Source organism: Nicotiana tomentosiformis, chromosome 9, assembly GCF_000390325.3.
Source record: "Nicotiana tomentosiformis chromosome 9, ASM39032v3, whole genome shotgun sequence".
Classification (NCBI taxonomy): domain Eukaryota; kingdom Viridiplantae; phylum Streptophyta; class Magnoliopsida; order Solanales; family Solanaceae; genus Nicotiana; species Nicotiana tomentosiformis.
The window spans coordinates 13,367,706-13,394,707 of NC_090820.1; the positions used below are offsets into that span (position 1 = coordinate 13,367,706).

Below are 27,002 nucleotides of genomic sequence, written 5' to 3' on the forward strand. Positions count from 1 at the left end.
GACCTTTAGCAATAAAAGAAAGAATTGATAGCAATTTGACACAATTGAAAGCTACAGGTCAAGTGGTCAATGTTAATCCAAAATTATGGGACCAAAAGTGGGGTCTATATTTAAACAAATAAATCCATAGTTATTTAAGGCTTCTGGCCCAATAAGGATAATTTCACTATGTTGAGTTTTGGCGCCTTCCACCATATCCTAGTATTATTTTTACACACATATTCTTAATGTATGCAAAAATGTGGACCTGCGTAAATACAAGATATTTTGTACACCTAGCTGTCTTTTATTCATAGTTTTCGCATGTCACCAAGTAGTATAAAGGAATCAATGCGCGCGATTCTCCATTTTTAACGGGAAGACTCAGGGTTGAGTTATAGGAATAGAGAAACTCTTGATATTAGTATTTTTCCTTAGTAAATCCTGAATGGTTAAATTTGAATTAATCGGGTTAGTAAGTTTTCAGATACTGAATGCATAAAACACAAAAGAAAAAGAAGGTATAGTGTATGTATGTGTGTCTATATCCATTTCATTCTTCATGTTCGTAGGTTATTTTTCATATGACACTATTATTATTTAGAGAATCAAATAATTCTTTCTTCGATTATGATATTTCCCAAATATTTTTAATATTCTTAATAAATTATGATTTATTATATTGTCATTGCAAAGTTTGCTTTGAGAATTGGATATTTTAATCTTCACGTTCGTCATTACTTTCCATGAGTATAGATATCATATAACTTTGTCCACAAAATTTGGACAGATGTAAAGAAAATTACCTACTGATTTGCTTTATTGAACCTAAGACATCATCCAAGACTTGTATCATTTGATGATACCATATAAATCGTTAGAAACATGTGAAGTGTATGGCTAACCCAATAATAAAAGTTTCGTAAAGGGACTGAAGCAGGCTACCATGAGATAAAAGATCTTATTTCTAAAGAGAGACTTCATGATTTTATATCCATTTCATTAACCATTAGGCCAAACATTTTGCCATTCTTTTTTTTCAAATAAAGTAAGTATATTTTATTTTATTGTTGAAGGAAGAAGCAATTTTTTTTTCTTCTTTTTCTCTGCTTTGATTTAGGTGGTCCATTTACCAAAAGTGTTGTGGTGGAGTGGTAAGTACTCTTTTATCCTTAACTAGAGGTCTCGGGTTCGAGTCACTAGGTATGGAGTCACCTTTGTTAGGGAGCACTTTATCCCCCAATGTGGGACTTTCCGATGCGAATCCGGATTTAGTCGGCCCCAATGTGGGTACTGGACAAGGGTGGAAAACAAAAAAAAAAAAAGGAGGTCCATTTCAAGCTTTTATCCATAGAGACAAGAGGAGAGTTGAGCCATGAATTTGCATAATATAGAAAGGGTCCAAAATATTAGAGAGTAAGTCATTTCGTCATAAAGACCCCTTGTTTGGGTATTGTGACAGCCTGAGAAGCCATGCTATCCTCCCATACTATCTTTGGATGCAGTAAAATGTAATTTTTTTTTTTGTTTTTTGTTTTGTTTTCCAACAGTTTTTCGTCGCATTACCTCCACCTTAATTAGAATTTGTGACGCGTAAGATCTATTAAAAAGGGAAGCGCTCCCCGTCATAATTTTTTTAATTCGCAGTAAAAAGGGTTGAATCATCCCAGTACCTTCTCTAAGGATAATGTAGTAGTGAATACAGGGCACATACACTTTTTTAGAATCAAACTATATTTTCTAGAAAAATAATTGTTATACTTATTATTCCATTTTGATTGTCATAAAGAAATAGCGAATGGACTATTATTTCAAATTCACTGATTTAAAATCTTAAATTCACCTATGACAGTACCATTTCCTAGCATTAGTGAAGGGTTGGTATTTTTGCATATAACATCATCACATGTTTACGAAAAATGTACTACAACATTGATTCAAGACAATTTTAGTCATCCCAACTTTAGATTTTCATATCAAAATGTTGATATGAACATAAGATGCAGTCTATACATGGAAATGTTCTAGTCAAGAGAAGTGAACAATTTAATCTCTGTGCTGCTTGTCAAAATGATCTAATACATAAGTTAGAAACCATAACTATCCAAACTGAGAACACGAAATTCACGCTATACTACAAGAAAAAACCTTATTAGGAACCAACATTTAATGACGGGTTCGAATCTGATCCCTAAAAATATACTATTTGGGATGAGAATATATGCTGGTCCTTAATTCTCTAATTTTTCATTAAACCGATGGAGGGAATTAAGTGTAGTTCATTAAAGGGTTGCTATTTGCTCCCTGAATCACACAATTTTAGGGCAAAAAAGAGGCGCCACACCAAATTAGAATAAAATATAAAAAAAAAATTAACTTAAAAATCTTTATCTTTTTCAAGGAAATAAGAAACCTTTAGCTGGCTCGCACTCACGGCTCATCTCCCTCAATGAAATTAAAATCCCTAAATCACTACCCTCTAAACCTAAATCTGCATATTCCTCTCAAAGTCTATGAATGACGGTATGTATACTGAAACCAGAGCTACATTTTCTACTCTTCCAGTTTTCATCTCTGTCAAGGTAGGTTTACAACCCATTTGTGCAGGTTTGGGGAGAAAATTAAACTAGGAATGGACGACTATCTCACCAAAAGTAAGCACACTTTCTTTTGAGAAAACCTTTACTTATTACTTCTCATATGGGTTTTTGTTAAATCTAGGTTTTTAAAGAAATTGTTTTCATTAGCGATTCTATTTTGTGGTTGCTCAGCAAGATTTTGTAAAATCAGTTTCTTTCAAGATTATGTTTTCTTGCGTGTCCCCTTTTTGAATTGTTTGTAAAAGCCTTTTCTTTGTTTAGTTTTCTTGTAATTTGTTCTTCATCTTCTATTCTCTCTTCGTTAGTTTCTAAAATTAGTGCTTAAAGGAACTCCCCTTTTTTTAAATTTAGTTTGGAGTAAAGATATGTCTTCAATTGTTTATTTCCCGTAAAAAAATGATCTTTACTTCAATTTTGTTTAGATTGTTTATTAGTGAATTGTTATATTTCAATCCTTTTGTAGCAGTAATATAGTGTTAGATATTAGACTACCTTTTGCCTTTTGAAAACTTATTTAACGTAATATTTAGTTAGTTTTTCTCAACCTCTCTAACTTTTAGTGAGTCTAGTTTGCATTGGCTTAGCTTTAGAAAGTCTTTACTGTGACTTGCTATTGTATTTAGCTTCTGGAGTATTTGTGGCTCATTTTTAACTCAACAAAATGAGAACTAGCAACTCTATTTTCAATCAGCCCCGTTTTAGTTCTATCGTTGTAGACGAAAGTGAAAATTTCCAGAACCGAGTGTTTGATTTTAGTGCATTCATATTTGGTTAGTTTTATTATCTTTGTCTTTTTTTATATCAGTATTAAGACAGTCATAATGTTAGGTTATAGTCAAATTTTCATTTAATTCAATTAACAAGCATGAAATACTATAACTATAAACAAAAATACATGGAATGGGTAGCTAGTACACTAGCTGATAAGTGTTGTATAGAGAAACTCTGTGTTCTGTTTGTTTTGACAATTAATTTACTGTTTATCTCATTCTGGTAGTATATCATTATTATCCTTAAATCTTATCATTGGTTAATAGTTATTTACTTTAGCTCATTGCTATGAAGGTTATGTATTTCTAATGACCAGAGAAATTGTTGATGAGTAACAATTAGTACACTGGTTGATAAGCGTTGAACTGAAAAATTATGTATTCTCCGTTTTGACAATCAAGTTGCAGCTTACATATTCGTGGAGTATTATTAGTTTTTGTTTCTTAAATGTCATAAGTTAATAATTATTAACTCTTAACACCTTTCCTCAATAATATCAGCTTTTGTGGCCAAACACTCACAACGTGGCTCAACATGCTTAGCTCCTTACAAAAGTCTCTAATATTTAATTTATATAACGTTTCTTAAAAGGTTATGTGCATTTTAGAGTACTTTCATTATCCTATATGTTTTTATAATTTGATTCTTATGTAACCTTCCAAGTTTATGGCAGAAGTAAGCAGTAGAAGGAACTTGTTGATATTCGGCTTGATGAAGCCTACTTAATTGGGGTGCAAAATTTTTTGGATTAAGCTTTTAGAAAATCAGGAAAATGACATGAAATACCATGTCCATGTGATAAACAGTTAAAGACTCAAAATTGTGGGATGCTTGTAATTGGTGCGACTAGTAAAGATGGCGAGAGCCTTGATTATTATGGAGTTTTGACTGATATACTAGAATTGCAGTTCATCCTGGTAGAAGAGTAATTTTATTTCGATGTAGTTGGTTTGATGTGAATGATGAAACAAAAGGAGTTAAATAAGATGAATATGAATTTGTAAGTGTTAATTGGGGGAAAGTTTTGAAAATAAATGAGCCTTTTATATTAGCGGACCAAGCATAACAAGTTTTTTATACTAATGACAATTTCAATAAGGGTTGACATCTGGTGATGAAAATGAAACCTCATGATTCCTATGAGATTCCGCAACAAATGGATGATGATATTAAGTAATAAAAAAATCCTACACAAAATACACGAAAAAGAATGGACGAGGTAAAGCATCTTTTATGTATTAGTATATTACCGTGTACCTCCTGGTTTACATGATTATTTTGCTAATACATTATTTTCATCATGTCTTTCTTATTTTATTTTCTTTTGACTCTTTTTAGGTTTAGTGTGAAACAATCAAAGACAGAAAGTAAGATCGGATCCACTACGAATGCTACGAAATATGGTTTCCTTCCGCCAGGTGCCAAAGTATTATCATTTCTTAAGTGTTAAATCATCTATGTTCTGGATTTTCTGTTATAAAGTTGATATCAGCTGCAAATAATGCAAGGCTTAGATGTCAAGCTACTCTTTGGAATTTAAAAAATCTAGACTTTAATTAGTTAAAAGAAACAAAAGGCAATGCTACTATGTGCTAACAATACAGAGAGGCATACCAGCAGAATGATATATCTGCTATATAAGTGTGTAGCTAAGTTATATTTGCAAAATCTTGAAACACCCAATTGAAGTCTAGATTGGTTACTGTACATTCTTCGGTCAAAAGAACAGAAAAAGTAAAGATTTTCAAGTCTCGACACCTTATTTTTAAGTAAATGATGCAATGACTTATGTGTTTGCACATTAAACCTGCACAAGCACATTAAACTTGCACATTAAATGATGCAATGACCTATGTGTTTGCACATTAAACCTGCACAAGGGCAAAGCTTATACTACTTTAGCATGAAAGATGATTGTGCTTCTGTCAAGAGTACTTGTGATTTTTACCTTTAGCCAAAAAGTTATTTCATAATTGTATTTAATATTTTAACTCGAGTAGTAGATAAAATTATCCTTAAACATATTTTCCAAAGTTCTAATTCATTTTTTTTGTTTGACTTCATGCAGTCCCTTTCACGTTGCTGTTTAACTTTTGAATTGTATATGATCACACTTGATGAATTTGGGCAAATAGTTAAATCATTGTTAGGGTAAAATTATAAAATATTCTTTAACCAATTATCTTGTTAATCTTTATTGGTTTTTCTGAAGAGAAATTTTACAGGTTTTGGAGATTGAAGTTTACAAGTAAAAAATCTTATTTGGCGGGCATACAAGTTGACTATCATTTTGCTAGGAATATTGGATAAACTTTGTATAATGTCTAGGGATGTTATCTAGGTTTTTTGTGTGAGTTCTGTCAACAATATTGTGATTGCTTAATTGAAGTGTACCTGTAAATGACGTCATTAATGGAATGTTAATAAATTTTTGTAAAGCAAAATTTATCTCTATATTATATTTTTGTTATCTAGTTTTCTTTTTACAAGTTGTATTTGACATGCACAAGAATGAAATAAGTAAAATTAGTGACCAGAATAACTGGTCGCTAAATATTAACAACCAGAAGGGACCAGGATTTCAACTGGTCTCTAATGAGATTTTACGACAAGACCCAAATCCCGTCGTAATTGACTTTTAGCGTCGGAGGCTATAGCGGCGGGTGGCGACCAGATATTTTTGGTCGCTGTTGATGTTTAGGGACCAGAAAGTAACTTTTAAGGACCATTTTTCCCTTTGCTAAAAGGCTATTTTTCTTTTAGTGCTACTAACAACAATAAAAACAAGTGATGTTGGGTCTCAATGTACAAAATATTGTTTGTCCATTTGAGACATGATGAGATTAATCCTCGTGGAGTTCGTGAAACTGAAAACTTGTCCCCTCGGAAGCTAGCTCAAAGAAGGAACACTTACGAAATGGAACGTGGTCAAAGCTCAAATCAATCATAGTTACAAGTGCACACTTAAAGTAAATCTTAAGCTATAGTATCCTAGACAATTGACAAAGTTGATATTTTTCGTTTTTGTACATCCACTACAAATGGCACCACTTACCAGGCTTAACAACCCAACTTGAAAAGTACATGTCTACACGCCTAGGTTTGTCTCGCCTTTGAAAAGTTGGAGAGGGTGCACCTTGCAATAGATTTCATGTTACAGATATCGTGCCATCGGGGGGCCAATGTGACTGCTTCAGCAGAAAACAAAGCTTCGAGTGACATTGCATGTAGCAAAGCAAATTTTGGGCTGAACTCCACGGACTCATTGTCTAGACTTAAAACCAGCATTGGTGAGGAAAACAATACCTGTCATTCATCTGAACGTGACACAGTTTATGGCACGCCTAACAGAAATCAGTCTCTTCATAGTCTGTGGATAACTAGATTCTCAAACAGGACTCCCGGGACTACTGTTCTGAGCGCAGATAATCCCAAGCCAACTGCACATGAAACACTAACATGTTCCACGGAATGCAGAAGGCCTAGTCCTCAAGCTCAAACGAGTGTTGATTGTGTGATTGAACACCAAATCTCAGGCGCAAGGGAGACTTCGTCTGGAGACGAAGACGATGATGTTGCAGCCAGCTCAAAAGAGGTCAATCAGAGTAATATACATCCTATTATACCTTCCGCCAAGTTCAAGAAATCCGAGGCGCTGGCCTCTCTATTTGCCAGGAGATTGGATGCCCTTAAACACATACTACCTTCTTCAACTAGAGGTGAGTACAGTTACACAAGAACAACTTGTTTCTTCTGCGGCAGAAGCGGCCACGACTTACGCAACTGTTCAGAGGTGACGGAGTCTGAGTTAGAAGTTCTTATTAAAAACATCAGGGCCTATAATGGGACTGAGGAATCTACTTGTCTGTGCATTAGATGTTCATTGGGCTATTTCCTGCCCAACATCATCTCCAAACCGGAACAGGAATGATAGTTTGCAGCTCTTCACAGGCAATGAATGTTCATCTAGCCTTGTGGAAATAAAGCAAAGGCAACGGCTTGAACTTGCTAATCAGGCTTATCACAGTAAAAATCAGCTTTGGTTTGCAAGAACCTCTGGTTCCAATCAAATTCAGAAAAAGAGAACTTCTCATGTGGAGAACAGTTTTAAAGAAAGTATAATTTCTTCCAATCTTGTTGGTAAGGAGATAACAGATGTCCCGAAAGGAATTTTTGATGTCATCAGGGGTCTCCGATTGTTTCGTGTGGATATTCTCAAGTAAGCAAAGCATGTTATGCAAGTTAGTATATTAATGTCAAGTTTGTTATTTCTTTAGACGTAGATTTAGGTAAAGCTTCCACAAAACAGATAGGCTAGAGTTAGATGCGGTGGCATACATAAGATTCTGCACAAGCATCATCGGTCTATTATCACAACTCGGCTAATGTATGATTTTTAGTTTGGGTAATGGAGGTTCTAAAGCTTTACTTCTTGTCCCAATTTAATTTATTTGGCATTCTTTACTGCTAGTGTCGCTCTGTTACATATATACCTATTGATTTTTTCAGTCTAATTACGTTTTGAATTTTGGTTTCCTCAGTTGGATGAACTCCAACACTTCACTATCACATTTGGATGGGCTTTTCCTGCGTTTACGATTAGGGAAGTGGGAAGCAGGGCGAGGAGGTACATGATACTATGTTGCTTGCATAACTGGTAAGCTTTCATTATAGTTTGCGTTACAAACTTTTTCCCTGCCTTTCAATGCAGAACGGATTGTTATCTTTGTTGTTTTACACTTGTCTATAATCTTCCTTTTCTGGAATAATGCAGAACGGATTGTTATCTTTGTTTTTTTACACTTGTCAATAATCTTCCTTTTCTGGAATAATGCAGAACGGATTGTTATCTTTGTTTTTTTACACTTGTCAATAATCTTCCTTTTCTGGAATCCGTAGGTGTAAAAGGAGAAAAATCTGAGAGAGATTCTAGGAACATATCAGTAAATGTCTGTGGAGTCGAGTGTTTTGTGGGAAGCCAATATGTCTCCAACCAGGACTTTTTGGAGGTAATATACTTTATAGTTACCCGTTATACAGAGTTTTTTTATGGAGCTGTCGATGATAGTTTTTGTTTTCTGGGCAATCAAATGATGGTTCCTAATTCAACTAGACATAGGGAAAGCTAAGGTTATCATCATGCTTAGTTAACCATTTCTGTTATATCTTTTTATTTGGAAAGCTATACCCTGCATCAAACAGCCTCTTGCAGAAATGCAGGGTAAGGCTGCGTACAATAGTCCCTTGTGGTCCGGTCCTTTCACGGACCACGCACATAGCGGGAGCTTAGTGCACCGGGCTACCCATACCCTGCATCAAATGATGGAAGTGAGGCTATTATCATGTTAAGTACTTCGTTTTTCTTCTTCTCTTTAGGGAATTAATCACTTTTATATGTAAAGATTAAATAACATGTTTGCAGGAAACATCATATTCAGTTGCTTACTTGGCTGCATGATTATGCTAATTTGATGTTGCATCTAATTGTCCTGGTGTTGTTTTTACCTGACTCTTTTATGTGCGCTAGTATATAGCAGCCACTTTGAATTCACTGACTCTAAATATGAAATCCGTTTCTAATTCTTTACAGGATGAACTAACTACTTGGTGGCGCAAAACGTTGGAGAGTGGCGGGAAGGTTCCTGCAGAAGAAGATTTAAGACAAAAATTCGAGGAGCGCATGAAACTAGGGTTCTAAGAACTCGTCACAGCAACACATTAGTACCGAGTTTGGTTAATCCAAGAGTGTCAAACCAGACCAAGAAATGAGCTATTCTACCATCTTGTAAATAAGATTTTGGGTGCTATTTCACAACATTCTTTGTTCTTTTTATCTAATATTCTAGACATGTGAGATTGAGAATTATTTTTTAGTGTTCATCTTTTGTATATAGATGAATTTGTTTGTGATCATAAGGCAATGAATTGTTAAATAACACGAGACATTGTTTGTAATAGGAAAAGAAACTAGGTTGCTGTTGGTAAAGAACATTTTTCCAATATGAGCATCTTCTCCATCTCAAATAGCGTAGGACACAAAGGGTTGCGGAGAAGTGCGAGTGTCTGGTTTGGTCCATATATTGACTCAACTTCAGCACATCAAATGACAAATCGGGTCTTGTATGGGTGAAATAATTCAATTTCCCAACAAGGTGCCGATAGATGGTTGGATCAAGAAGCAAATGACCTCCATCAGCGTGAAGCTTGGATGAAGGTTCAAGCGGAGAAGAGACTGAGGAGAGAGCAGAAACATCAAACTCCTTCAATAAATCTAAGGTATATTTCCTCTGACAGACTATAATCCCCTGTTTTTCTCGAAGTATTTTCATACCTAAGAAATAATGAAGATCACCCAAATCTTTGACTTTGAATTCACTTTGAAGGAAAGACTTGAGTGTGGTTATTTCTTCTATATTATCTCCACTGATGAGAATGTCGTCAACATAAACAACTACTATAGAAACTAGATTGTTTGTCCTTTTGAAGAATAAATAATAGTCAGTTAAGGAGGAGGAATAACCCTTAAAACTTAAAGCACCAGCAAGCCGAGCATACCACTGTCGTGAAGCTTGTTTTAAACCATAAAGTGACTTCCTAAATAAACATACATGATTGGGACTAGGTGGGGGTATACCTGCTAGAAAATTCATAAACACATCCTCTTGTAAGTCACCATGTAAAAATGCATTACTAATATCCAATTGATTAGATAGGCTAATTCTTCTTTACTGCAACAACCATTAAACAATGGATGGTAGTCATTTTGGCTACATGAGAAAATGTGTAGTCAATTCCTTCCCTTTGAATATCCCCCTGACCATCAATCGTGCTTTGAGTCTTTCTACAGTTCCATCTGAATTATGCTTGACCTTGTAGACCCATTTACAAGGTAGGGCCTTCTTGTCCTGTGGTAAAAGAACCACATCCCATGTGTGGTTAGCTTCTAAAGTTTCACTTTCTTAATGCATTGCTTGTATCCATCCAGGATGGGCAGAAGCTTGAGAGAAACTGGTAGGTTCTGAAATCTCTGAAAGAGATTGCATCATCTGCCTGTTATGAGCAGAAAGTGCACCAAAGCTAAAGACATTAGGCTGGCAGGGCTGAATAAAACATGACGAAGTAAGGTCAGTCAAATAAACATTAGAGCAAACAAAATCTTTGAGGTGAGCAGGCCATTTAGAAACTCTAGTAGACTTCCTGATTCCTGGTGTAGAAATAGATGTAGTGGGCAAACCAGTGGTGATGGGAGAAGGAGGATGAGAAAAGTGAGGTGATGGTGAGGGAGAAAAATGAGGTGAGTGGATCCCGGTGATACTAGGTGATGAAGGTGGTGTAGGCTCAACCAAAGAGGTGTTTGGTGGAAGGTCATTGGTGGTTGTGTCCATAGGAGAAGGGGTGGGAAATATAAGATCTGGATTAAAAACAAACTGAGTGTGGTGTGGTGGCTGAAGCAAAAGGATAGATGTTTTCATGGAAATGAACATCTCTAGACACAAGAATTCTTTTAGTATCTAATTCCAACACTTTATACCCTTTTTGAACTAAAGGATATCCCAAAAATACACAACTCTTTACCCTTGACTCAAATTTGTTTCTACTACTAGACAAGGTAAAAATATAACAAAGACATCCAGATGACCTTAATGAATCATAAGAAAGAGACTGATTGAACAGAATAGAATCGGGTGTTTTCCCTTGAGGAACCTTAGAAGGTAGCCTGTTTATCAGGTAGGTTGCAGTTAATAGACACCCTCCCCAATATCTGATAGGCACCTTAGATTGGAAAAGCAAAGCCCTTGCTATTTCCAAAAGATGTCTATGTTTTCTTTCAACTATGCCATTCTGTTGAGGTGTTGATACATAAGAAGTCTGGTGTATTATTACTTGAGAGCTGAGAAAAGCTGCTTGCTGTGATCCTTTGCCTAATTCAAAGGCATTGTATGTTCTCAATTTCTGTACCTTGACTGCAAATTGCCTTTCTACCATTGTTAAAAAATTCTTTAAGATTGTGAAAGCATTACTCTTGGTGCTTAACAAAAATGTCCAAGTACCCCTGCTATAGTCATCCATAATAGTTAAAAAAATACTTAAAGCCATTATAAGTAGGTTCCTTATAAGGGCCCCATGTATCCACATGAATTAATTCAAATGCTCTTTTGGATTTGATTTGACTCAAAGGAAAAGGAATCCTAGTTTGCCTAGCTTTAGGACAAATATCACATAGACAATCAGAATTGGAAGGCAATGAAACAAAACTAAGATTCTTCATTGATGAAAAAGGCATATGCCCTAATCTAATATGCCAAAGGTTTACATCTGTAACCACATTAGTAGAAAATGGAAAGACAATTGAAATTTGATTGAAAACACTATGAACTGAAGGTGAAACAAGTTTCTCCTTAAGACTAGGCTGGAACAGGTAGAGTCCTTCATTTGTATCACCAAAAACTTGAGGCCTCTTTATGAAAGGGGCATGCAATAGACATTGAGTATGAGTGAATCAGATTATACATTGAAACTGAACAGAAAATCTATTAACTGATAATAGATTATATTTAAAACTAGGCACATGAAGGACCTTTTCTAAAATAAAATTAGCAGAGATAGGGACTTTCTCTGTATGTGTAACTGTTACCCTAAATGAATTAGGCAGATTTATGTGTAAAGGTGTAGGAAGAGGATCTAAAGAGATAAAAGTATTTGAATCAAAACACATATGTTCTGAAGCCCCTGAATCAATTATCCAAACACTGGTATTAAAAACTAAAAAACAGCAGCCAATATATTTGTTAATAGTACCAGCTACTGCATTTGCATTTATTTCTAAACTGCTTCCTCTATCTGAAATTTTCACTTGTTTGATCATCTGAACCAATTGTGAAAATTGATCCTTAGAGAGGTGTTGGTTTAACACTTCATTGTAACTGCTGACTCCATCATCTGCTTGATCCCCTGTAAGCACTCCATTGCTCCTGATCTGATTTTGACTTCCTTTAGCATTTGTGAATTCAAAATCCTCAGGAAATCCAATAATCTTGTAACAATCTGCAACTGTATGTCCTATCTTTTTGCAATGAGTGCAAGATACATTAGGATTGAACCTTTGTTTCTTTGGTTTTGAAGCTGTGTTTCTTTGTGATTGATTTGCAAATCTCTGCATATTATTTTCTGATTTCTGGAGTTGCATGGGGTTTTCCCCCTTTTGAAATTATTGAGTGTGCCGTGTGTTCTTTTGCATTTTCTTGTTTTTTCTTAGTGCATAACTTCCCTGACTTCCCACCATGAAGGATGAGGAATCAGAAGAAATAAGAGGATTCATATAGACCTCTCTCCGACTCTCATCCTGTAATACTAGAGAATAAGCATGATCTATGCTAGGTAGAGGATTCAACATTAAAATGTTCCCCCTAGCCTGACCATAAACATCATTTAGTCCCATGAGAAACTGTATAAGTCTCTCATCTTCTAAGGATTTTTCCAGCTTTTGCTTCCCAGAACATACACAAGTACAAACACACTTTACATCACAAATTAGAGAGTCTAGCTCATCCCATAAACGTTTGAGTTTTGTAAAATAGCTTGCTATATCATTTGTTCCTTGAACTAAAGAAGATAATTCCTTACGCAAGTGATACAATTTTGCTTCATTTGATTTTTCAAATCTGTGTTCCAGACTGATCCAGAGTTCTCTTGCAGATCTGGAGTAGATGACACTATCTCCAATGTCTTTGGAGAGTGAATTCAACAACCAAGAAGTCACCATATCGTTGCATCTAGTCCATGGTTGATAGTCCTTAGATGTGATAACAGGAGGAGCACGGGTTCCATCAATAAATCCCAGTTTGTTCTTTGTTGAGAGTGCAATCAGAACTGACCTTCTCCAACCTTGAAAACCCCTTCCATCGAAGGCTGCATTCACGAGACTCATTCCTGGAGCATCTGATGAATGCAAGAAGTAAGGGTGATTTGGATCGAAGTTAGCTCCATTGCTGGAACCAGTTTGAGGTACAGTAAGATCTATTGTATCAGTCATGGTGACTGAGACTGTGATGAACAGAAAGTTGAAGGAGAAGGAAGATCAATCCCAGAAACGAGCTATTGCTCTAATACCATGATAGAATGTAAATATGAAAAATAGATTTGTGGAAATTTTCTATGTATTTCATCATCTGCAGAAGCAGTGTATTTATACAAGTATTTGTGTAAAGAAAAACAGAAATGATAAAGAATCATCTATACAACTGGCTATTTCTTATTTGTTATCTAATAACTAAATAACTGAAGAATATTCTTCTCTATCCTATTTCCACGGTGCACATGTGAGAGAGGTAAATGTGAAATCCAAAGCTATACAACTGTTAATTGCTTTATCTGAACGGCCCTCATTTAATCTATCATATTTTTTTTTATCAAAGGTCAGGATTGAGCCACGAGTCCAAAGAAGAGGACTTAGTCTTTGTCCTAGATATGTCCGAAAGATAGTCATTTGACTTGAAACCTAGAGTTTTCTGTCCTTCATACGGTCTTCACATCAAATAGAATAGTGTAATTTATAACGAATTTATACCATAAAATATCAATGTAACATAAACCATCAACCAGTGAGCTTGGAATATTCTCATCAACTTTTTCAAAATGTTCCATTCAACTTGGCTTCCTTAATTACATTGACTAATGCAACTATAAACAAATAAATAAATAAAAAGAGAAAGCTAGCTAGCTAGGAGTCTAATTTTCTGCCGTTGGCATGTTATAACGGCAAACAGGGCAGTAATGGCTCTTTTCTAACCACTTAGTAATGCAATCTCCATGAAACATATGTGAGCAAGGCAAGCAAAGGATCTTTTTCCTCTCTTTTGCGAGTTGTTCCAAATAAATCACACAGTCATCATTCAAACACTGATCTTCGTCAATCTCCATTCTTTCCGGCAACTGCATTATGGATGACTTACTAGCAGGTATCATCATCCCATTGAAGCGCCACGCCGACCATTCTTCTTTCCTCCCATCCCAAATATATTCGACTTTCGAATTTAAACCAACAAACATCTCCAAGTTTTGGCAAGTAATACCCTTGTTCAACTCATCATCAACAAATTTACGTATCTGACAAATCATTTTATGGATAAGAATGTGACTATACGTCTCGTAATAGTCCCCCCAGTTCTTGAGATTTCCATCAATGACACGGTAGAACACGTCATATGACGAGTATTGAAAAGGGCATAGTTTGAGATGAAATGAATTGGTCTCAGTTTCATGAGATTCAGCCATATATAGGAGTTGTGGAGGGTAATCATGGGGTGTTATATACCAAACGTCAAGTTGAGTACGAAGGTGAAATTGAAGAGCTAAAGTAGGTAAATCAGAAATATTATTACTATTATGGTTATAGATTCTTAATTCCTGTGGTGATACTGGTAGTGGTCGAACTACGCAGCTTACTTCCCCCCTGCAATGATGACGGTGCTCTTCGAAAATAGCAGCATCCATGTTCAAAGAGTCGACATGTGTGAATGTGGTCTCCAACCTCTCTGTAGTTATATAGAGCAGATGAGAAGCAAATCCAGGACCAACTCAAATTAGGAATCGGTTAATATCTTCGGTCCCAATTAATAAAAACTCAAAATATTGCAAGGAAAAAGGAAAACATAACACGAGTAAATCGAATACCTTTTCCACTTAATAATTCTATAAAGTAATTTCAGGAAGAACTATTTACTTGAGGCATCTTATCCTTGCCATAGTATTACTTTAAGGAAATTCACAATAAAAAAGAAAACGCCATTGATTTACCCTAAAAAGCACCGAACAAACCTAAAAACAATAATTTCATAAATCAAGCAAAGTTCTGGAGAAACAAAGGAGAAAAAAAGGATGAAGGAACTTACTGATTTGCAAAGGGAAATCAAGTCACAAACCCATCAGAAGATTATGCTTTGTTTCTTACTTTGAGTGACGGATCATAATAGTTTCTACTTTCTAAGAAAAAATATTTGGATATTTATGTCTAAAAGGAACTGTTTTGAGAGAATTTTAAAATTTAAAATATACCGTGGCCCGTTATACGCGAATAAGTCAAACATGTATACAAACTCATTTGTTACGAAATTTTTGTAAAAATAGCACTTGTCATTTTTAGGACTGCTCCTTAAAAAATAATCAGTATTTGCAAAATCATTGAAATATAGTCACTATTTTGCTGTAACACGAAAAGTTTCACCATAATATACTGGAGATTCGAGCATTTGTGTATGAACTTCCAGTATATTATTTGGATCAGTATATTATACTGAAACTCTAGTATATTATATTGGAAGTCCAGTATATTATGCTGGAACTTCAGTATAATATAGTGAAACTCCAGATAATATACTGGAATTTCAGTATATTATATTAAAATACTTTTCGGATTTTGAAATTAGTTGACAAATTTGGGTGCTCTGATGAATACTTATGCCTCTGATGCTCGTGGTCAATTTGGTGTTAGGCAAAGGAAAAAATCTAGGAGGAGATCCAGTTATTCTCTACTTAATTTCGAATAGCCCTTTTCCCAAAATTAACTGATGAAATAATTGATTGAGTTATTATTCTTTGATGGAATTTTAAGATAAGGACACCAGCTGTTCAGCTGAGGAAACTCCAGCTGAAGAGGTATATTTCTAGTTGACGACGTCTTAACCTTGTGTGACTTTGAATGCTAGTCTCTTTCCATTTTATCATATCTTATAGTAGTAGTTGACATGTCATATATTGTTCACATTGAAAAAGCTGTAATGTTATGATTCTTCCATTTGTTCTTTAATTGTATTTGTGTCTTTATTCCAATGTATCAGAAGTTTTGATTTGAAGTGCCCTTCCTGATGAATCTTTATTATACCGAGTGTTGCTACTCATCTCTCAATTCATTGAAGGGATATGAAGTAAGAGTAATTTGGTTCAGTGCTTGATAATTCTTGTTTTAGGCGAAAAAAGTAAATCCCAGAGAACTGAACCCATATTTGAAGGATGGTGGAGGTGTGGTTATCCTGATGATTCAGGAGGAACAATACAACTTCTGTCTACTGCTGTTATTGGCGACGGAGGTGCAAGTTGGAGGCTTAAAGCCTTGAGACGAGCTCAAGAACAAGCAGATCGTGAAGGACGGAAGCTTGATGAGGTTGGCATTCTAACTTGTACAGTTATTTATAGGTGGCAGCAGAATGCTTGGGGCTCACTTAGTCAGCTTGCTGTTTCTGTGGCTTCAGGTAAAGCTGCACCAACCCATGCTCATCTTCATGCTATCAACGATACAAGGCGAGGAGTAATGGATGATAAAGAAGCTGTTGCAGACAAAAGAAATCAGACTTATGCTAGAAAGGTAATGTCAGATGTGAATTTACCATAAGATGCCAGTTAGTTGCTTTTATATTTCTTTGGTTTTTCATTACAGTTTAGTTTTAGTGCTTTATGGAATGACTTCTGAATATCAAGTTTAGTTTTAAATTAATTTTGGCTTTTTCTTACACATCTAACCCTGTGGGATTACATTGGCTTTGTTGTTGTTGTTGTTGATGTTATTCCCGGTCAATATTGCTGTATTTGTAAATATTAATTCTGCAAAATATAAGTTAACGTAATGAAACAATAATAATAAATTCGAGCCCACTGAATTCACAGTGTTTCCTTAAGGAATTTAATCCCCTCCTAGTACCCAAGGTAATGGATTATTTCCTCCCAGGATAGAACGAATAACACACTGGTGTAGCGGTACTTCAAACCCCAGTGTTTCGGCGAACACAAAGTTCGGTAGCAAATCACACTTACAGTTGCTTTGTTTGAAGTTAAAAACAATGCAGAACGAAGGAGTATATACTCAGAAAAACGTATGGAAGTTCTGAGAGGAAGGAGTGCAATGTATAGCCAATTTGTTGAGCGAATTGTATGTTGAGTTGAGTATCTTTCTTCAACATTTGCTGCTCATATATATAGCAGCCAAGAAGGAGTGCAAGACCAAACGTCCACCCTTCATGGTGGAGCAAGCACTTCATGTTTGTGGAGCAAGCACTTCATGGTGGGAAGACCATTATCCGGCTGCCAAATTATCAATACACGGATTGAAAAATATCTGTTACAAATACGGATAATCTTACGTTAATATTTACTATTAACAAATAAATTTGGTCCAAAAAATTAATCAATCAATCATTTGAACAAATCCAAATCCGAAGCCGAAGCCGAAGCCGAAGCCGAAGCCGAAGCCGAAGCCGAAGCCGTAGCCGTAGCCGAAGCCGAGCCGAGCGAGCGAGCGACGACGACGGCGCGAGGCTTGCTTTCTTCTTAACTCTTTAAGAGTTACAAGAAGAGCAATTATATATATACCCACCAAAAATGTCTTCCACTTCCAATATGGGACAATGTCTCATTGTTAAGAGGGAAACTTAAAATTTTACTCAAAATTTCATTTTCCCTCCATTTCCCATTCACCCTCATTTTAAGAATATTACATCTTAAAAATAAAACCTCAACAGTTGATGATGTAGAGCCCGTTTGGATTAACTGATTGTAAATAGCTGATAAGCTTGTAGTGCTGAAATTTTTTTTTAAATGCTGAAACTGATTTTTAAAATAAGCATTTACGTGTTTGGATAGAAGTGCTGAAACTGATAATAAGCAGTTGATGTGTTTGATTAAAAAATGCTGATAAGTTATTCTTTTGTTAAAATGACTAAAATACCCTTGAATCTTTTTCAAAAGATTATAAATTAAAAATTTCTTTGTAAAGAAAAGAATTAATAACGAATATGGAATGAAGAGAAAGTTAAGAAATTTATTTTGGGAAAAGTATTTTGTGAATTAGAAAATATTATTAAGGATAAACTTGTAAAAGTGTTGGTCAAACTAAAAGTGCTTATAAGTTGAAAAGCCATAAGTTGGGGGTGACCGACTTATGACTTATGGCTGATTTTAGCTTATAAGCACTTGGCTTATAAGCACTTTGGATGTTTACCAAACGCGTAAATAAGCCAAAAGGTGCTTATAAGCCAATTTGACCGACTTATAAGCTTAGCCAAACACCCTCGCAGTCGTAGAAGTCTGAATTCTAAGAATCTGTGCCTTGCTCCTAAATTCAGAAGGAAAGCTAGCTGTGTAGTTTCCTTTACTTTAGTAAGAGGAAATGACGAGTCTTTCTAGAAACCCTTCTGGTAAAGCTCGGTTTAACTCGACTGAGATATCATCATTGGCAGGAAAATTTAGGACCAGAAAGAAAGGTAGCCCAGTTTGCTCCAGACCTAAAGCCAGTTCTTTGATCTGTTCATCCTTCAAGAAAGTTTCACTTCCAAAAGAACAGTAAATGACTATTCCAGCTTCAAACTTGTTTAACCAACTAGACCACCTCTCTTCCAATTTACCAGAAGGTGGATCAGGGACTACTGGTCCTACAAGAAAAACAGGTTTATTGAATTGTGCTTTCACGTATTTTACATAAGGGCCCTCCATTTGAGAACAAGTCTTGGCTAGTATAGCAGAGCAACCCTCTTGAGTCCTGAGAGTCGCTCTTGAAAATGTATAGAAAATCTCGAGCCTCAAAAGTTTTGACTGAAGTGACAGAGGACAATTTGGCCATCCTATTGCCCAACCTTAAGGTGGTTAGTCCTATTTACCAAAAAGCTACCTTCTGACGTCAAAGAGCCGACCACCAATAATCCTTTTAACAGCACTTGAAGCCAATTTAGCTGACTCTGCTGTTGCATATGTTATCTTAATGGTCCCATTCTCATATTCACTAGCGTCTCTCACTGAAATGGTTAACAAGTCTATTTTTGGTGACGGAGGACACGTCACCAGTAACTTTAACCTCAACAATTTGGTCCCGCTCCTCCTGTTACGTAAATAAAAACCAATAAATTGGTAACCAAAAACTACTCTATATTGGTAATCAAAGTAACAATTACATCAGACCCAACCTACCAGATCCATCATTATGACATCAATGTTGGTTTCCAATCCATTGTCAGATAGTACCTAAAATATTTCACACATAAAATAAATAAAAAATATTTAGAAAAAGATACAATTTAAAATTGCACAACTCTTACAGCATCATTCATTAGGACATCACGGTTGCCTTCCAGCTTGTCAGATGGTACCTAATTATTTCACACATAAAATAAATAAAAAAATATTTAGAAAAGATACAATTTAAAATCCAATTTTCAAGAAAGTGATCTCACAAATCTAAAAATAAATTCAGAAATTAAGAACTTTAAATGAGAATTCACCACGTGAATCATATCTTCATCAATGTATGATTCGTGAATGTAGTTTTCTCCGTACAAAAAAAACAAAAGATAGCGATCAAATCAAATGTACATAAAATATATAAAAATTTCTAATCCAATACTCTCAAAAAAGTAGTATTAATCAATCAGTTGATATAAAACGATAGAAAACCAATTTTGAAATTAAAGATTTTGAATACGTACACTCATGACTCTTCTTCTTTTCTTTCTTTCTTTTTTTCTTTTCCTTCAAGATTTGATGTTCTTCTTCAAGATTTGTATTCAAAATGCTTGAACATTCATTTTGAATACATGGCCTTTTATAGATATGCATTTTGACCGTTATGCTCCCTTTTCACTTAATCACAAATGTTTTTTCTTCTATTTCTTCTTAAGTGAACTTAGTAAACTTCACTGAATAATAAACTTAATCACAAAGTAGTACTTATTTTTTTGGACTTTTCAAAAATAATATTTGACAAATGTATATTATTTGTACATTAATTATAATATACATATGTTTATGCATTATCTGTAAAAGTTACTCCTTCCGTTCACTTTTACTTGGCATGTATATTAAAAATAGATTTTCATTTTTATTTGACACTTTACGCATATCAAGAGAAAGACAAAATTTTTTCCCTGTTATACCCACAATATTTATTACTCATTTCAAATCATTTTCTCAAATCCAATAAAATATACATCAATTAATATGGGTATCATGGTAAATTATACACTTCATTTATTATTTTCTTAAGGGGCGTGAAAAGTCAAAACGTGCCAAGTAAAAGTGAACGGAAGGAGTATTCCGGTTTTAGTTAATACTTTCAGCTAGCGGTGTACATGGACCGGGTTGGTTCGATTTTATCAACACCAAATCAACCAACTATATCGGTTTGGATTGGTTCGGTTTTGTCGGATTTTTCGGGTTTATCGGGGTTTTTTGTTACATAAATATTATTTTAATCTTACTTTGTTAAATTTTCGATAAGTAAATATATGTTTAGTGAAAATTAAAAAAAACTGACAAATATATGATCTATTAACATATTCTTATGGGAGAATTTTCTTAGCAAAAGCAAGATAGATGAATTTAGAAAGTACACATGACTTGGATGTCACGCCCCGACCACGGGAGTGGGACCGACGCTCAACCTAGATACCCCGGTCGAGCAAGCATGCACAATGTCGTCTACCCAACTTACCCATGAACAAATAGAAGATACATTACATTAATTAAACAATGATAGGTCATGTGAACAACACCAGTTCATTACCAAATTACGTCATTAACAGGTTTCAAAATACATACACTCATAGTTTGATGTGGAACATATGATAAAAATACATCTTTTTTATTAGGAAATAATAAAAAAATATGATTAGAAGAAATTAGCTAATTAGTCGAATAACAATAATATAAAACTAGAGATTACGTGATCAGTTTTGGAATATGTTGACTATTTAAAGGTTTGGTTCTCATGGAGATTCTAGGGATGGGAGAATCAAATTAAATAATAATTTTCGAAGTGGATGTGATCACTAAAAAATTATTTGGACCTCACTAACATCCTATCCATTACTTATTGGGACTCGGTATTTATATCAAATTCAAATAATTTAACCTGAATAATAGAAAATCAAATTGAAAAATATACATATTATAATTATAGTTAAGTGATAAATATGTCAAAAGCTAAAACATATATCTTGCATTTATTGAATTAGTATAAATAATAAGTGGGGGAGAAATTTTTATCTCTCTATTATTTTAGTTTTTTAAAATAAAATATATTCCCTACTCTTAAATGGCGAATAAGATATTTGTGAAAACTCATTTTCATGGATTTAATTCAAATATATTCACGTGTATTAACAAAAAAATGGTTGAGATGTGTAGTCAGAAAGAAAAGAAGTGAGGGGTGAAATGGTCAATTAAAACTCAATGAGTATTTTGTGTGAAGTCCAATTTCCAAAGTTGTTAGCTCTATCCCTTGTGACATAAACCTAGTGGAAAATGACAATTCCTACCTAAAATTCTGTTAAAAATCTTATTGCAATAGACATTCACAATACTTCAATTTTAGTTCTACAGATGAGATATTTCAATCAAATGAAACACTCACCAAAAAGAAAAAAAAATCTAATTTTGGTTCAAATTAGTTTTCTCAAGAAATACTGTTCACATAAAAGTAATCTTATAAATGTCAAAATAATAACTTGTTATAATTGAAAGTGGTGCTACAGTAAGAGATTGATGAGAGGGAAATTTTTGCTTAAAACTCGATTTACACAAGTTGATTCTTTTGTTCGCGCTTAATTTTAAAAAAATTCAGTGCCGAAATACAAATTTAGAGAGAAATTATTTATTTGAAATTTTTTGAGAAAACATTCTTGAAGAACGTCCGAGTCAATAATTGTAACTTACATTTAGATCGTTTAATTATTTCTAATGAAATTTCGAAAATTCACTCTATTCTTTAGTATAAACATTATTTTTGGTTTTTGAACTTTTTAGCAAAAGCTTAAGAGCTTGTTATATATCAAAATGAAAGGTCTAAAGTTGCATAGCATGTGACATCATATCCATTTCATTTTCATAAAATAGCTTATTGATAAGGTTTAAATGACTTAAAACAAGTAGGAAAATTACAAGTAGGCCTAAATGTTACTCTTTAAAATGACATGAAAAATCTCTACGATTGTTTTTATGGTAAGAAGTCAAATTTAGGCCTCTAAAGAGGGGACCTTTAGCAATAAAAGAAAGAATTGATAGCAATTTGACACAATTGAAAGCTACAGGTCAAGTGGTCAGTGTTAATCCAAAATTATGGGACCAAAAGTGGGGTCTATATTTAAACAAATAAATCCATAGTTATTTAAGGCTTCTGGCCCAATAAGGATAATTTGTAGTGTATGCAAAAAGTGGACCTGCGTAAATGCGAGATATTTTGTGGCCTAACTGCATTTTATTCATAGTATACGCATGTCACCAAGTAGTATAATGGAATCAATGCGATTCTCCATTTTTAACGGGAAGACTCAGGGTTGAGTTATAGGAATGGAGAAACTCTTGATAGCAAGTATTTTTCCTTAGTAAATCCTGAATGGTTAAATTTGAATTAATCGGGTTAGTGAGTTTCAGACAGTGAATGCATAAAACACAAAAGAAAAAGAAGGTGTAGTGTATGTATGTGAGTCTATATCCATTTCATTCTTCGGTTAGGATCGGGACCGGCCCAGGACCGCAAGTCCAAATGGGCGGTGAGCCTAAACGGTCCTAACCGGATAGGATCGGGACCGTGGGGAGGTGGGCTGGGTAGTGGGCCGGTCCCATAGGCGAGGCCCGCGAGACCGGGACCGACTGAGAAGTGGGCTGGTTCAAGCGGTCCTCAACGGGCCTATCCAGGCCAACGAATAATTTTTTTTTAAAAAAAAAAAATTTGACCGTTTGGCTATTTAAAAACTAGCCGTTTGGTCTGCCAAAATAGCCGTTGGCTATTTGCAAAATAGCCATTTAATCCCCAAACTTTGTTTTAACCCCAAACTTTTTATAATTACACTTTTTCCATATTTTCAACTATAAATACCTTCTCATTCTTTCATTTTTCTCACAAAATCATCAATCTCTCTCTAATATTCTTCTATAATTGCTTACTTAATTGTTACAATTTGTGCAAAATTGTGAAGTTGGTGAATTGAAGTCTTCAAGTCTTTAAGTCTTCAACGATAATTAATTTTCAACAAGTTGTTCGTCAATTCGGTAAACTCATTCCAACTCTTAAGTTTTAATATTATAGTTTTGTTTGTTTTATTTACTTTGCTTGATTAATTAAGATGACTTATTCCTTAAAAAAAAATATTTAGTAAAAATAAGGAAAAATCCAAGAGTGGTGAATCTAGTGGCCAATCTGTTCCTCCTCCACTTCCCCCGGCTCCCCGACCTAAACCTATTACCCGTCCTACACCTCCTATTCTTGATAGCGATAATAGTTTATTACAATTTACCGAAAGTCAATTTTGCCATAATATTGCACCCGGTGAACAATTAAACCATCAATATATGAATGCTCTTTATGGTAATCCAACTATTGATGAAAATGATGATGAAGAAATAGATTTTGATGAAACGTAACCGGATGACGATACACCCACTAGTCCTACTCCTAAAGTTAACCCAACTAATAATAATCCAAATGATGCCCCGTCTGACCCTCCTGTTAATGCCCCTACTTTTTCTAGACAACCTTCTAAACGGGCAGAAACATCTGTTGTTTGGCCATTTTTTATTCAACTAAGAGAAAAAAATAGGGCTAAGTGTAAAACTTGTGGCAAAGAGTTAGTTTTTAAATATGTTGGAAGTCAGGGGGACGAGGGGAGGGGGGGAGGGGAGTTTGACTAGACACATATTGCTACACCCTCAAGATAAAGCTAGATATTTTCGTATGAAAACTTTGGCCGAGGGGACAAGTGCACCTAGTCAGGTTGACCTTAGTATCGGGTCAAATCAATTTTAATCGGGAATTAACACTGTTACCGGTGGTATTTTATAGTATGATCCAAAAAAAGATCGGGAAGAATTGGCAAAAATGGTTACTGTTATGTGCTTACCCTATAGTTTTCCTTCTAACCCTCACTTTGTACATTATATTAGAAAAGTTTATAATCCTACTTATAAAGGTTTTCCTCGCACAACCGTAAGATTTTTAGCGGGACACCTAGGGCAATTCTACATTAATAAAACACTTTCCCCAGCTTGTTCAATTCATAAACAAGTGCAATTTCATCTCCTGAGACCACCCCACCGATCTCATTTCAAGTGGTGTAAAAGTTACTAATTCGACATTTGAAAATTGGTGTAAAAGTTACTAATTCGACATTTGAAATAATTCGACTTTCTTCTAATAGACTTGTTAGTTTGGCAACTCGGGAGAGATGATAGATATAAGTAAACACGAGAGATGGTAGTGACACATTATATTTGAGGGGATAAGGGTAGGGGAGTGAGATCGGATTTGTTATTCATTGAGACTCAAATTATGTGCCACTATATTATGAAAAAAGTCTGAAAAAGTGATCAATGGAGTTTTGAATTTCCTTCTGCTGGTTCTTACCTAGTAGGCTTTTGGTGTTGCATTTAAATCCCTTTGTTAAATTTCATTGGATGAATTTCACCAATAGGTCACAAGTTCGAATTTAGGCTAGTTTTGCTTACCCTACAGTTTTCCTTCTAACCCTCACTTTGTGCATTATATTAGAAAAGTTCATAATCCTACTTATAAAGGTTTTCCTCGCACAACCGTAAAGAACGATATTTATAAATATAAACATGAATATGAACAATATTTGCGCTATTTATTTACTCATATAAATTATCGTGTTGCTATTACAACTGATATTGGTTGAAGTGGTAATGACTGTGATTACCTTACTGTTACCAGTCATTGGATTGATGAGGATTGGATAAGCAAAAGCGCATTATTGCTTATAGAATAATTAATTTATGTCACACAGGGCAGTTTATTTCTAGCACGATTACGGATATTTGTAGATATTTTTTCATTAGTGATAAGATAATGTCAGTTTCAATGGATAATGCTACTAGTAACACAAATACTGTAGCCTTGCTTACCACTACACTAAATCCTACATTTAGTAATATTTTTCATGTTAGATGTATTTGTCATATTTACCATTTAATTGTGGGTGATGGTATGCGAATTTTAAATGTTGAAATTGAAAAGGTTGAAATGGCTCTTAATTGGCTTTTTTATTCAAACCGTAGAAGTAGACTTAGAGAATATTTTAAAAGATGCGATGAATTTGGCCTAAGAGAAAGAAAGATTCCTAAACCTTGTCCAACTATATGGAATTACATGTGTGAAAGTTTAGTTGTTGCATATGAATATAGAAACCCCATAAACTCAACATTTAATGCTCATGTAAGTGATGATGATAAGCACCTTACAAATGCGGATTGGGCTAATGTTAAAATGCTTGTAGATTTTTTAGAAAAAATTCATATTGCAACAAATGAATTTTTTGGGCAATATTATCCTACTATTTCTAACTGTTTAGTTTGTATTGCAGAACTTGCAAATTTGTTTGATCATTTTTCAGAGGGTGGGAAAATTTATCAACTTGCTATTAATTCTATGAGAAAAAAGTTTGAAAAATATTTTTTCCCTATTTTTCCTATTTATGGTGTTGCTGCATTGTTAAATCCTACTATGAAATTAGGAGGTCCTCAATTTTGGCATGAAACTATTTATAATGGTTTAGCACTTGAAGATGAGAAGTTGTCTAAACTTCCATACGCAATAGCCTCAATTAAAATAAATGTTCAAACTATTTATAATGCTTATCAAGTTGCATTAGATCATGCTAGACCAAATTATCCAACTCCTTCTTCTTCTAGTTCTCAATCATCTAAAAGAACTGCGGTAGTAAGAGCACTTAGTGCTTGGGCGGGGTTCATGGGTTCTCAAGGTTCTAGTACTAGTGATTTTTCACAACTAAATGAGCTTGAAGTTTATTTATCACAGGGAATTGAGGAAGTGAATCCCGACGGCTCCTTTAATATTTTGAAATGGTGGAAGGACAAAGAAAAACACTTTCCGATTCTTTCAAGGATGGCCCGAGACATTTTAACTATTCAAGTTTCAACAGTGACATCAGAGAGTACTTTCAGTCAAGCAAGACTTCAACTCGGTGATTATAGAGCATCTATGAGGGAGAGCTTGGAAAAATTAGTACTTTTCAGAGATTGGATCCGTTCGGAAAGAAGAAATTTTGGACTTGCTGAATCACAACCAGAGGTAGACGAAACTTACGAAGAAATTCTAGCTGAACTTGCGGAGGATGATGCTTCGTCTAGAAGCGGTGATGACCAAGCTTCTTTTCCGCCACCACCAACGGAAATTCTTCCGGATCTTGAAGGATTTATGAAATTTGTAAGAGATACCATGTAAATTAATATGTAACTTGTATTTTGGCACATATTGATTAGTTTCTTTTTCTTCTCAATGGTGGTATTAGCACCTTGTTGTGCTCATTCCATAGGAGGGAGGAAGACTAAGAAAGATATTGCCATAATTTTTTAATGCTATAATAAAATTATAACGCATTACTTTGAATATCTCTTTACAATATTTTTGTCTTTAAATTTGAATTAAAAAATTTAGGTGACAATTCTATAATATAATTTATAAGGAATTGCCTTAGATATCTTTATTACCATTTTTTTTCTCTAACTTGTATAAAAAAATTTAAAAAATAGAAAGTATCCGTTGGGCCCATTTAGGCCCTGGACCGGCCCACTTAAACCCGGGACCGTTAGTTCGTGGTTCCGGTCTCGGGCCGGTTCCAACAAGAAGCCCGCGAAGCC

General features: G+C 34.7%; 2 protein-coding genes and 1 long non-coding RNA gene across 15 annotated transcripts; 2 read left to right on the top strand and 1 right to left on the bottom strand.

Moving 5' to 3' along the window:
- The first annotated feature begins 2,226 nt into the window (after positions 1 to 2,226).
- LOC104096368 (uncharacterized) lies at positions 2,227 to 13,474 on the top strand. 8 transcript variants are annotated; one of them, XR_011411231.1, is made up of 9 exons: positions 2,232 to 2,502; positions 2,587 to 2,633; positions 4,689 to 4,768; positions 5,576 to 6,924; positions 6,955 to 7,569; positions 7,892 to 8,007; positions 8,250 to 8,359; positions 8,941 to 9,626; positions 13,047 to 13,472. XR_011411231.1 is itself a non-coding variant. In XM_070186092.1 (3 exons), the coding sequence occupies exons 1-3, from the start codon at positions 6,920 to 6,922 to the stop codon at positions 8,948 to 8,950; spliced, it is 276 nt and encodes a 91-aa protein (XP_070042193.1). In that variant the 5' UTR covers positions 6,491 to 6,919; the 3' UTR covers positions 8,951 to 9,295. The 8 variants fall into 8 exon arrangements, 2 of the variants coding, with proteins under 2 accessions (XP_070042193.1, XP_070042192.1); XR_011411234.1 differs by having other exon boundaries at positions 2,227 to 2,502; positions 5,563 to 7,569; positions 13,047 to 13,474; XR_011411233.1 differs by having other exon boundaries at positions 2,228 to 2,502; positions 4,689 to 4,776; positions 5,563 to 7,569; positions 13,047 to 13,474.
- Positions 13,475 to 13,952: 478 nt separating this feature from the next.
- Positions 13,953 to 15,797, bottom strand: LOC104096369 (uncharacterized). Its single transcript, XR_011411236.1, has 2 exons — positions 15,242 to 15,797; positions 13,953 to 14,884 (listed from the first exon to the last, which is right to left on the bottom strand). It is a non-coding gene; the product is annotated as an uncharacterized lncRNA (long non-coding RNA).
- LOC104096370 (zinc finger BED domain-containing protein RICESLEEPER 4-like) lies at positions 15,797 to 26,751 on the top strand. Of its 6 annotated transcripts, none has more exons than XM_070186090.1 (4): positions 15,797 to 16,004; positions 16,316 to 16,509; positions 16,598 to 16,710; positions 26,161 to 26,751. In XM_070186090.1, the coding sequence occupies exons 3-4, from the start codon at positions 16,657 to 16,659 to the stop codon at positions 26,584 to 26,586; spliced, it is 480 nt and encodes a 159-aa protein (XP_070042191.1). In that variant the 5' UTR covers positions 15,797 to 16,004; positions 16,316 to 16,509; positions 16,598 to 16,656; the 3' UTR covers positions 26,587 to 26,751. The 6 variants fall into 6 exon arrangements, 3 of the variants coding, with proteins under 3 accessions (XP_070042191.1, XP_070042189.1, XP_070042190.1); XR_011411227.1 differs by lacking the exon at positions 26,161 to 26,751 and adding exons at positions 18,422 to 18,497; positions 18,562 to 19,979 and having other exon boundaries at positions 15,832 to 16,004; positions 16,316 to 16,915; XR_011411228.1 differs by lacking the exon at positions 26,161 to 26,751 and adding exons at positions 18,416 to 18,497; positions 18,562 to 19,980 and having other exon boundaries at positions 15,837 to 16,004; positions 16,316 to 16,710.
- Positions 26,752 to 27,002: the final 251 nt, after the last annotated feature.

Bases quoted from the DNA above. Each gene is read 5' to 3' on its own strand.
- LOC104096368 (XM_070186091.1), top strand. From the start codon at position 7,193: ATGGGACTGAGGAATCTACTTGTCTGTGCATTAGATGTTCATTGGGCT. The intron at 7,570-7,891 runs GTAAGCAAAGCA...TGGTTTCCTCAG, and splicing joins TTTCGTGTGGATATTCTCAA to TTGGATGAACTCCAACACTT.
- LOC104096370 (XM_070186090.1), top strand. From the start codon at position 16,657: ATGGATGATAAAGAAGCTGTTGCAGACAAAAGAAATCAGACTTATGCT. The intron at 16,711-26,160 runs GTAATGTCAGAT...TATTTATCACAG, and splicing joins ATCAGACTTATGCTAGAAAG to GGAATTGAGGAAGTGAATCC.